Raw genomic sequence first — 12,500 nt, 5'->3', positions numbered from 1 at the left:
CACCATCTGGGACAAAAACGTATTGAGATGACTGCAAGGATTATGGACGACACAACTCCGAGTGCTACAAGTGAAATAGGTAGTGGCGTCAACGAGTCATCTGCAAAGACGAAGAGATACCCGTTATTCCCACAGTACCTCTCATGAAGAAAACTGTTAAGAATTTTCATAAACAAGTGAGTATCTGGGGTTTCATTTTCATTGCAATTATCCTTCTCGAGAAAAGGCCAACTGAGGTAGAGATCTTTATTATCTATGAAGGACAAAACAAACATCTTTACACAACATTGTTTCTGGAGCGAACACTTGAGTAAAATCTGTCAGCGTCGAATAATTTTTTCAATCCCGGCTTTCAGGTATCTCGCTGTTAATAAAAACGTGACAAGGTGTTCTAAACGGTGTCAAAACCTGCTTGGATTCTACGTACCTTGAATTGGTGGAACTAAGGTATTCGCTGTCTTCCCAGTTGTCCTGTAAGGCGCCGTTTTCGTTTCAGTTATTGCTCTAGTTGTTGTCCTGGATGCTCTGGAAGGTGCTGTTGCACTAGTGGTTGGACTAGGATCGTCTGGGCAACCATTCGGACATGCGCAGCGGTGGGTAAGTGAGAATACCTGACGAGAAGGATAATGCAATTCAGTGGATCAACTAAAAGACACACCTGTGCACCACTCAGAAATTACCTGGCTCTACGTATACACTGAGAAATACCTGTGTGACTAATTCGTAACTGGAGTATCTATGTTTACACTGCTAATAAACGCATCCAAAATCATTTCCAATGTGGCTGCTGATACTCACCCAATATAATCCTTTACGGTGGATTTGCTCGAAATCTGGGGTTTCCTTACTCCAGTCACATGTTAGAATGACTCTTACGTGATATTCTTCCCCAGAAAAATTGCTGCAAATAAAAGGAAATGTGATTTGATGATTCTTTAAGTTTCATTTCAACTTATTTGCTCTGCAAGAAACAATAAAATCATTGGGTAGGTGGGTGGGAAGAGTAGGTGTAGGCGTCAATTGTGAGAGCAAATAACAAGAAGAAAACTCTAGCTAATGCTATATTTATTTTTTTGAAAGTACGCTCGTGAAACTTGAAAGAGAGAGTAGATTTAAAGAGAGAACACGGGATAGGAACACGTCTTTTAATGGGCCCTTTGCAGCATAGTGATTACATGGTACAAAAACTGCCATAATGGGGCGCAAATTGCGCACTGGGACATCTAAAACAAAGCTAGTTAATCTAAATTTTCTTTGTTTTAGATGTCCCAGTGGGCAATTTGCTTCCCATCCCATTATCATTGTCGTCGGATTATTCCCTGGAAATGAGTAAAATCTGAAAATAAGCGTGGCTGTAAAAGATGAAAAGAAGAAATTAACCATTATAAAAAAATACCATAATATTCTTTGTTTGTCCCTCCAAAATTTTGCATAAACATCGTTTTTATTTTCTCATGGGACTTACAATGGTCCCAAGAGAAACTGGAAACAATGCTTCTGAAAAGTAGATTTTTTCCTGTGAATAACATTTCGGCGGTTTGTCCCAAGGAACTCGGCAGGAGATCTCTTGTTTTGCCATTGGCTGTGATTATCTGCGCTGTTTGCATGTGGACATGTTGTGAATCAAAAGGCGTCAAATGTTTGTAAAAGTTTGGACGCAAACTTAGCTGTTTTTTTTTTTTTTTTTCGTTTTTTAATTTAATTTTTTGCAACATTTCAAATTTATTTCAACAACAAGAAAACACTTTCATAAAACTGTTGACTTACATGTAACTACTAAATAAAAAATATATATACGGTACTTACATTACATCGATACGCTACTTACACTACTAATACAATTAAAAAAGTAACTACCAACAACACGGCGCTACAACAAGTTGCAAAGTTGTTGAGATACTCCCCTTAAAAAAATGCAGCTTTTTTTTCTCCACTAATTTTTAAACTCGTTGTAGCTCCACCAATGATACTAATTAACGCTACACAATAAACAAAGTTATTACTCTACTATGACGCAAACAAAAAAATATCTGAGGAGCATTATATTCTCTCCATATGGAACCAAAAAAAAAAAAAAAAACCGGCAAGATCGAAAAAACTAGAAACTGTATATAGGCCGTGCTTGACTGATAACATCCCATTTACTAAGAAAGAGAACCTTTGGAAAGGATAGAGCTGAATGACTTCCATTTATCTAAATGTTTTAAAAGATTGCCATTTCCCTTAGCAATGAAATATTCTTCTTCATTAGCTGCCCTTAGATTGGCTAACATTGCTGGTTAACCATGATAACACCTCTTTCCAAAAAAGATCAGTTACTTCACACGTAAACAGTAAATGCGCAAGGGACTCTTCTTTGATATTACAAAAATTACGCATCGGTGAATCTACTACAGTCGAACCTCCCGTAAGCGACCACCCATAATGTCAAGGATGTGTGGTCGCTTAAGGGAGGTGGTTGCTTACCAGAGGTCAGACCACAGGAGGTCTAAATTTTTGGTAATTGCGGAGACCTAACCCTTTTGCCAGTGCTTATCGAAACCCATAGTAACAACTTTTCTTCGCTACAAATATATTAAGACTGGTCCAAAATTATTCTGGGAAAAATATCTTAGGGTCTATGATGATTATTGTTTGTGTCACCCAAATTATTTAATACAGCGATTGAGACAATTCTTGTGAAAGAAATTTGACTCTTTTATTACCCCTGGTGGCGTTGCATCGCGTCCCGGGCATAGCGTTTTCTGACGAACAAGAACAGTAGTCCTAAATACTGTAACTACAGTACAGTTTTACAAATAACCAATTAATTTATACCAAAACTGAAAGCACAGATGTATAGAATCGACAGTAACTTATTTTGGGTGCAAATTGTCCTGCATGTGTATTTTATCAATTGTTTCAATGCTGAGAGAGAGACTTCCGGTAGCGTCGACTGTGTATTTACAGCGTCCGCTGTATTGATGTGACCAATATGTTGCAACTCCACATTTTTCAATTTCCGTCCGTGAGAGATTCAGCAGATTGTGTGTCAAGTGGTCGCCTACGGAATGTCAAAAACAATTAAAAATTCAAAACATCATCTCTTAAAGTGGTCGCTTACGAGAGGTGGTCGCAAAGGGTGGTTCAACTATATTTTAAAGGCAAAAAATTTGACGTTTGTGAAAATAACATGATTTGAAAGCTTATATAAAAAAGCTCTAGGCCATGTATCTAAGGTGACTCTGAAGGTCAATGAGTAAACACTCGTCCAGTCAATAGACAGCGTAGGGTATTCTTCTCAAAATTTGGCTTGAGCAGTAGCAGGAGAACCTTTGCGAGAGGAAAATTGTTTGTGCAGCAGTTTAGAGGTAACATCGAAAAAATCAATTGTCGCGCCATTTACAGACAAATAAAAGCATTTCCTTTTAGAGTAGACGCCTCAGAGAAAATATTTTCCCTTACTATCGAACGCCACTTCATAGGACTTGGATTTGCCACCCCCATCAAAGCAAATAGTTCGTTTTTTCGCAAGTGTATCCTCTTTAAGCGAATTGATAAGGTATGAAAGTTGAACGGATTGTCTTGTCTATCATGGTTGAACTCTCATATAAGGAAAATCATGTCTAACATGGATGATTTGTCATATTAAGAAAACCATGAATGGGCGATTTAAAGTGTAACGTTTCACCATCGGATGGCTATTACACTGGAAAATTTGGACCATTTACAGACTTCATAAAATGTCTGTAAATAATAAATTTACAGACTTTAACACTTAACCCCATAAATATAAAATCTTTGTAAATTTATTTTACAGATATTTTACAGAGTTTTGTTGAGTAAAGCTCTATAAAATGTCTGTAAAATGTTTATAAATTATTGGAGCTACAACAAGAGGAAATACTTGAAATTTACAGACTTTATAAAATCTTGCAAAAATGTCTATAAATCGAAAATTTACAAAGATTTTACGCCGTTTGGTCATGTCTCATAAAATGTCTGTAAATTGCGTGTCCTGTCTAAGTTACCAATTGGTTTTGGATCTGTATGCCCTGTTCACGATGATTTTGAGTGTCGAATATTTATTACCTAATTAAATTATATGGGAAACTGTTGAATTAGCCCTGCATGTTGCACTGAGTTCGGTTTATCAAAAGTTCGCCGGTTGCAACCTATAAAATGCCTATCGGTATGTGTTTTAATAGTTCGACTTGGATCAAGTCTTAGGCCCTGTTGATATGGAGAAAAGTTGTCCTCGGAAGATGGTCACCCTCCCAGCCGGGTCTTTAGCTAGCGTTTATGTGAGAAAAGAACTAACCTTTATTCCTGAGTCAAGAGCTGCCCGGCTCAGTTTCGATCATCAGGAGACTGGGAAGATAGTACTCGTGCATTCTCTCATCATATTACCTCGACCAAGTTGACTCCACTGAGCGAGCCAAAGTGTTTACATGGAATAAAGTTGGCCTGGCCAGGAGGGCGACCCTACCGTTGACAAAGGGTGACCCGGCTAGGTGGGTTTCCCTTCAAGCCGCGCCATTTTTTTCCCTCATGTAAACAGTTTACTTAAACCGCATTTTATAGGGAAATGTAGGAAAAGTTGGATGGTCCAGGGTAACTCCGGTAAGCGAGTGACCCTTCTTCCTGGGACAATTTTTCTCCATATAAACGGGTACTTAGGGCCTCACAAGATTAGACCGTTTTAATTGTTTACAACAATTGCAAAGGCCATAAAATCTATGTAAATTGACACAACCCGGCCATAAAATAGTTTTTTTGTGTAAATTTCATGTAAATTGCTGGGATGAATCATGCAAATAACATGTAAATCAAGGCCTTTGTGATATAGGAGTCCCAGCACAGAATGAGATTGAGAAAGTAATGTAGGCTAGTAAGCAGACTTTACCATGCTCCTTGAAAAAAGAAAAAAAAATAGCATCGGTGTTTAGCTGCCCAAATTAATCGTGCGGGTTTCAGTCAATTAACGTGGGTGCTTTCGTAGCCCGTAGCTGTAGGTGAGAATTACTTCTTATGAAGTAATGATCGAAAATCCGGCAGCCATATTTGTTATTCTAAATGATTAGTATCCAGTCTCTTGAGAAAAACAGAAAAGGAAATCTCAAAGGAACACACTTTCCCCCGTTCCATATTTTGATTGAGGAAATTTGCTCTGCACCTTTAAAGCAGAAAATTCTCCCCGGTTTTTCCACCCAAAATGAAAGCGCCCCAGGAATCGCACTGGGCTCGCAACGGGTTGTGATTGGATGTTGGCACAAAGAGAAGGATTGTGGACATTTCACAATAATTACATGATGTAACAACTTTGTCCGCCATTGTGAATTGCCTCGCCGCAAAGACTCTGGGAACGAGATCGGTTTGAATTATCGGTTTGTTTTTCGCGCGGGCGATCAATGCATGTGCTCTTCCTCTCTTTTTCCCTTGTTGGACGACCAAAATTGGATCTTTGCGATTCCTTAACATTTTGTGCGGGTGAAATGGCACGCATTCCACCAAATAAACCCAGTAAACATCGACGGATTCCGGAAGAAAGGGCAACGACAATTCAGGTCAGATAATCAGCATTCGCCACAAAGATACACGCCAGTGACATGATTCAACCTCAGACAATCTCCGAAAGGGTTAATCAGTGAAGACTTCATGGCAAAAATAGAGACCTTCTTCAAAACGTAAAGGGAGTTCTACGAACGTTTGGAACAAAGGGTGGCCTGGCCGAACAGCTACATTTAGCGAATGGGCGGGAAGATTCAAAAGATCCGAAAAGCAAAAGACTGCCGGAGGAGTTTTCGGTAAGTCGTCATCTTACTTACAAACCTGATTTAAGTTTAAATGGCTTAAAATTTTAAAGTTTTGTTCCCTTGTTCCCCGCCCAATTTACTTTCAAACTTGTACCCAGCTTTTTGCTCCCTAAAATTGTTTATGTCGCCTTGTTCCTAAGACATTTTGTCATTTTTCCTCTGTTCCCCAGTTCAAAATAGCCATCTTCCCTCGTTTCCCAAAACGCCAAGGAGGGCCTCAGCACAGTCATTACTTTTGCAGACCTACTCCCTTAGTAATTTCACTTTATATTCACTTTATATTCACTTTTGCCATTTAAGGCAATAACAATAATAACGAATAGGGAATTACATGTAATATGTGGATCTCTGTATAACCAGCCCCTTATTTGCCACTTGCAGATGCCTTGTTCTTCAAACGATGCCACTACAAGAGCACAATAGTGGCCGGTTATTCTGTAGTTACTCCCTTGTCACATGTATAACTACATGTACCTTCACTGGTTTCTCATGCACGAGGAGCCAGAGCAAGCTAAATTTTGGACTGGGCGCTTAATAAGATTACTCCTTTGACACTAGATTTCACTGAAAGGTCGGTTACACTTCAGAAGAAACCGCCTGGGAGATTATCTCGCTTTGGTCTCCCATTAATTGTCAATACCTCCGTCAATCCCACCCAAATAAAGTATCTTGATGACAAATCTTATTTCCATCAATTTGACCAAAATATAAATTATCTAATTTCTTTGATTGTCCAAGATAAGGCAGTTCTGTGGACTTGATCACTAGGTTATTGTTCCAGATGTGCTGCAACAGTATTTCCACCAATTTCGACTTCCCGACTGGGTTCTTTTGAGGCCAGAATCCCAGATGAAGGGTGGCAGACAATGATGATAAATCTGACGAAATTAAGTGGAACAGGAGCAAGTACACAAAGCTTGTAGCTATTTTAATTGACATTCTTGTGTATTTGGGAGGTGAGCGGGAGGAGCTGGGTTTTTGAGGTCTATGCACAATCACAATCCTTTCAGGTGAAACCTGGAATTACTTCTTAGTGATCTAAGTGCACAGAAAAAGCAAGTTAAAGCATGGCCTAAAAGTTGATGTGAAAGAGTATACAAAATTAAATTTACAGCTATGCTATTAATAATTAATTGTGTAGCATATACCTGAGGTATACAATCCTTAACTCACTGTCACACCATTTTACTTTGTAACCTCTTTGGTAGCATATATAATAATTTGTGAAGCATAATTTAGCTTGTTATGTGGAGCCAAGCTAATAAGCAAAAGATCATTAGGATAATTTGTCATTTGTTTTGTTTGTTAGTTTGTAAATTTTTACTAAACCGATTGACTCCTGGGAGTTTACTCTGTGTAATGCCAGACGATTTTCTGATCATTTTGTACTTTGCAACCACCTCATAGTCCCTACATTGTCATGGTGGGGTTGCTTGTGCGCCTCAATGCCCCGGAGCTAGCCCAATGAGAAATTCAGCATAGGAAAGTGCTGTTTGTTGTTTTTGAGTAGAGGTCAGACTGAAACAGACTACATATAATTATGTAATAGACAGAATACAGCCTTAGGCTGCTAGCTGGATACCAGACCTGAAGTACATTGATCAGTTTCAATGTAATCTTTAAAAGTATCTATAATATTAAATTATTATTGCAAAACAGATTGCATTTTAAACAATTTCTTGTATGTGATAGAATGAAGGGGTAGTTTCTAAAGAAACTGTGGTGCTGCGTCGGTGGGGAAGTAGTATACAAAAATTTGGTTTATCAACAGAGTTGATAATGTAAATTGACCACCGTACAGAGATTCTAAAAGAGAGATTCTTTTAGAATCTCTGTACGGTGGTCAATTTACATTATCAACTCTGTTGATAAACCAAATTTTTGTATCTTGTATGTGATAGTCTGCTTTTGACTTTTGTTATCAAAAGGCACAATCAGTCTCGTTTTAATCATTTTTATTTTACCCTAACAAATTCTGTCTCTCTCGGGTAGTCAGTCCATTTTTTACTGTTGTTATCTGAAGGCAGAATCAATTTTGTAATTTATAATTATTAAATTTACTAATGAGTTCTGTCTCTCTTGGGTAGTCAGTCCAGTTTGGACTGTTGTTATCTGAAGGCAGAACCAATTTTGTAATAATTATAATTATTTTGTGCTAATGAGTTCTGTCTCTCTTGGGTAGTCAGTCCAGTTTTGGACTGTTGTTATCTGAAGGCGGAACCAATTTTGTAATAACTATTATTTTGTACTAATGAGTTCTGTCTCTCTTGGGTAGTCAGTCCAGTTTTGGACTGTTGTTATCTGAAGGCAGAATCAATTTTGTAATTTATAATTATTAAATTTACTCATGAGTTCTTTCTCTCTTGGGTAGTCAGTCCAGTTTGGACTGTTGTTATCTGAAGGCAGAACCAATTTTGTAATAATTATTATTTTGTACTAATGAGTTCTGTCTCTCTTGGGTAGTCAGTCCAGTTTGGACTGTTGTTATCTGAAGGCAGAACCAATTTTGTAATAATTATTATTTTGTACTAATGAGTTCTGTCTCTCTTGGGTAGTCAGTCCAGTTTGGACTGTTGTTATCTGAAGGCAGAACCAATTTTGTAATAATTATAATTATTTTGTGCTAATGAGTTCTGTCTCTCTTGGGTAGTCAGTCCAGTTTGGACTGTTGTTATCTGAAGGCAGAACCAATTTTGTAATAATTATTATTTTGCGCTAACGAGTTCTGTCTCTCTTGGGTAGTCAGTCCAGTTTGGACTGTTGTTATCTGAAGGCAGAACCAATTTTGTAATAATTATTATTTTGTACTAATGAGTTCTGTCTCTCTTGGGTAGTCAGTCCAGTTTTGGACTGTAGTTATCTGAAGGCAGAACCAATTTTGTACATACAAAGCATATGTAAATTGAAAATAACTGAACTCAAAAAGCGAGTTATGCATATTTGCCACAGTGTTGCAGAATTGTGCGAGCAAGAATTACATGTACTCTAGAATCCTCGCGAGAATTGCTGCACGCCACACGAGCTACACGGGGCAAAGTCTCTGGAAACGTTCCCTGAATGACGTTTTGTGGATTTATGCCTCTCCGTTGTGACTTAAAAAGGTGTAAAAAAAGTTACTGAATATGTCAGAAGCGGACTCTGATGCGATATCTGCGACACCTAAACTTGCGAAATGAGTTTTTGAGCTACACTTAATGATTAGCTAAGGATGATTTCAAATCACCGTAAGCTCATTTGCATATATTTTATTGTCGGCCTAAGCTCGTCATGGTAAGATACAAGTTTCTTGCAATAATTCCTTTAGCTCTTAGCTTCATTGTTCAGTTTCACCTACACAGGAACATTGCTCATGAATGGCAAAGTGATTTGTTACAACATTCTTCGAAAATGATATTATGAAATTATATAAATTGATTGATTGACTGGTGTGACTCTTTTCCAGGGCCTTCATGTACTTCAACCACAAGATGCAGTGCTGAAGGAAATTGAGCATTGAAATTTAATTGGAGGGAATTTCCTGAGATGCAAGAAACAGACAGTGCTGATTGCAAATTGTGATACAATTGTGAATAATAGTTGATGTCTTTGTGTCAAAACTTGGGAGCGTAGAGGTTTCATTGCCATTTTGGATATACCTTGTGAACATTATTAGGTCAAACTGTTTTAGCTGGGTCAAGTAAATTTGTTCCAGACATCAGGTAATTATGGAAGAGTCGAATGCTCTCACAATGAACTGGGTGAATACAAGGGAGAAATATTCACTGCAACAATCAGTGACTTCTCTGTTCATATACTGTAAGTTTTTTGACAAAAATCAAGAAAGGTTTCACTGTCCCTTGGGTCTGAGGAAATTGTCAGTCATCGTTCAGTGGCAAATACATCAAACACAAGTGATATCTTTCTAATAAACACATCTGCATGTGGCAACAATGATTTAAAGATAATTAGTCATAGCATACTAATTTGTAGTATTTTTCATCTGAACTGGCGGGTGGCACACCTCATACAGTTGGATGTAACTTGTAAATTCGGTCTAACTATGCAGTTAATTTGTCATAGTATACTAATTTGTAGTATTTTTCATCTGAACTGGCGGGTGGCACACCTCATACAGTTGGATGTAACTTGTAAATTCGGTCTAACTATGCAGTTAATTTGTCATAGTATACTAATTTGTAGTATTTTTCATCTGAACTGGCGGGTGGCACACCTCATACAGTTGGATGTAACTTGTAAATTCGGTCTAACCATACAGTTCATTTGTCATAGTATACTAATTTGTAGTATTTTTCATCTGAACTGGCGGGTGGCACACCTCATACAGTTGGATGTAACTTGTAAATTCGGTCTAACCATACACTTCATTTGTCATAGTATACTAATTTGTAGTATTTTTCATCGGAACTGGCAGGTGACGCACCTCATACAGTTCCATGTACACTGTAACTTGTAAATTCGGTCTAACCATGCAGTTAATTTGTCATAGTATACTAATTTGTAGTATTTTTCATCTAAACTGGCGGGTGGCGCACCTCATACAGTTGGATGTAACTTGTAAATTCGGTCAAATCATGCAGTTAATTTGTCATAGTATACTAATTTGTAGTATTTTTCATCGGAACTGGCGGGTGGCGCACCTCATACAGTTCGATGTAACTTGTAAATTCTGTCTAACCATGGAGTTCATTTGTCATAGTATACTAATTTGTAGTATTTTTCATCTGAACTGGCAGGTGGCACACCTCATACAGTTCGATGTAACTTGTAAATTCGGTCTAACCATACAGTTCATTTGTCATAGTATACTAATTTGTAGTATTTTTCATCGGAACTGGCGGGTGGCGCACCTCATACAGTTCGATGTAACTTGTAAATTCGGTCTAACCATGCAGTTAATTTGTCATAGTATACTAATTTGTAGTATTTTTCATCGGAACTGGCGGGTGGCGCACCTCATACAGTTCGATGTAACTTGTAAATTCGGTCTAACCATGCAGTTAATTTGTCATAGTATACTAATTTGTAGTATTTTTCATCGGAACTGGCGGGTGGCGCACCTCATACAGTTCGATGGAACTTGTAAATTCGGTCTAACCATGCAGTTGTAGTATTTTTCATCGCAACTGGCGGGTGGCGCACCTCATACAGTTCGATGTAACTTGTAAATTCTGTCTAACCATGCAGTTAATTTGTCATAGTACACCTGTATACTAATTTGTAGTATTTTTCATCGGAACTGGCGGGTGGCGCACCTCATACAGTTCGATGTAACTTGTACATTCGGTCTAACCATGCAGTTCATTTGTCATAGTATACTAATTTGTAGTATTTTTCATCGGAACTGGCGGGTGGCGCACCTCATACCGTTGGATGTAACTTGTAAATTTGGTCTAACCGTGCAGTTAATTTGTCATAGTATACTAATTTGTAGTATTTTTCATCGGAACTGGCGGGTGGCGCACCTCATACAGTTCGATGTAACTTGTAAATTCGGTCTAACCATGCAGTTAATTTGTCATAGTATACTAATTTGTAGTATTTTTCATCTGAACTGGCGGGTGGCGCACCTCATACAGTTCGATGGAACTTGTAAATTCGGTCTAACCATGCAGTTAATTTGTCATAGTATACTAATTTGTAGTATTTTTCATCGCAACTGGCAGGTAGCGCACCTCATACAGTTCGATGGAACTTGTAAATTCGGTCTAACCATGCAGTTGTAGTATTTTTCATCGCAACTGGCGGGTGGCGCACCTCATACAGTTCGATGTAACTTGTAAATTCTGTCTAACCATGCAGTTCATTTGTCATAGTATAGTAATTTGTAGTATTTTTCATCGGAACTGGCGGGTGGCGCACTTCATACAGTTCGATGTAACTTGTAAATTCGGTCTAACCATGCAGTTGTAGTATTCTTCATCGCAACTGGCGGGTGGCGCACTTCATACAGTTCGATGTAACTTGTACATTCGGTCTAACCATGGAGTTCATTTGTCATAGTATACTAATTTGTAGTATTTTTCATTGGAACTGGCGGGTGGCGCACCTCATACAGTTCGATGTAACTTGTAAATTCGGTCTAACTATGCAGTTAATTTGTCATAGTATACTAATTTGTAGTATTTTTCATCGCAACTGGCGGGTGGCACACCTCATACAGTTTGATGTAACTTGAAAAGTAGGTGTACCCATGCAGGTAATCCATGTGGTTAATTTGTTTTAGTATGCTAGTATTACCCAACTGAACTGGCAGGTGAACTGTAAACCCGGAGGTAAGCCGCACCCTGACCTTACCAGCTGAAATTTACGGAAAAAAGTTTTTTGACAGAAAACGAAAGAAATCCAAAGTCTAGTCTGTAGAAGTCAAATTCATCCACTGTTCATCAAACGTTAACTCACTATTCACTAATATTGAAACGGAAAATACTTTAATGTAATTTTAGCACTTTAATGTAATGAACATCGTTTTTACCAACTTGGACATATGATTGATCTTTTTCTCGTATTTGTTGACAGGAATTTCTTAAACACAGTTTTGCCATAGATTTTTTTACATTGAATATGAGCGGAACGTTTGTAGCTTAGTACACGCAACTAGGCATAAAATTGGATGCAAAGATGGAAAACTGGCCACCAGAGGCAGCCTTTTTCAGGTCTTCCCACAGATAAGCTGCGCCCATTTTTAACAACTATATTTGTAATTGG

General features: G+C 38.1%; 1 protein-coding gene across 3 annotated transcripts in view; it reads right to left on the bottom strand.

Annotated features, from left to right (window-relative positions):
• The window catches only part of LOC138052335 (uncharacterized), a 96,875-nt gene that overhangs the window by 846 nt on the left and 83,529 nt on the right, over positions 1–12,500 (bottom strand). For all 3 annotated transcript variants that reach the window (XM_068898782.1, XM_068898783.1, XM_068898784.1), the window contains 3 exons: positions 799–901; positions 428–611; positions 1–100 (listed from right to left, as the gene is read on the bottom strand). The exon at positions 1–100 is cut by the window's left edge and continues 846 nt beyond it. In XM_068898782.1, the coding sequence (XP_068754883.1) occupies positions 1–100; positions 428–611; positions 799–901 (387 nt within the window). The remainder of the gene's footprint in view (positions 101–427; positions 612–798; positions 902–12,500) is intronic.

Source organism: Montipora capricornis, chromosome 6, assembly GCF_036669925.1.
Source record: "Montipora capricornis isolate CH-2021 chromosome 6, ASM3666992v2, whole genome shotgun sequence".
Taxonomy (NCBI): Eukaryota; Metazoa; Cnidaria; class Anthozoa; order Scleractinia; family Acroporidae; genus Montipora; species Montipora capricornis.
Note: the sequence above shows the minus strand (reverse complement) of the source record. Positions and strands in the feature narration are given on the sequence as shown.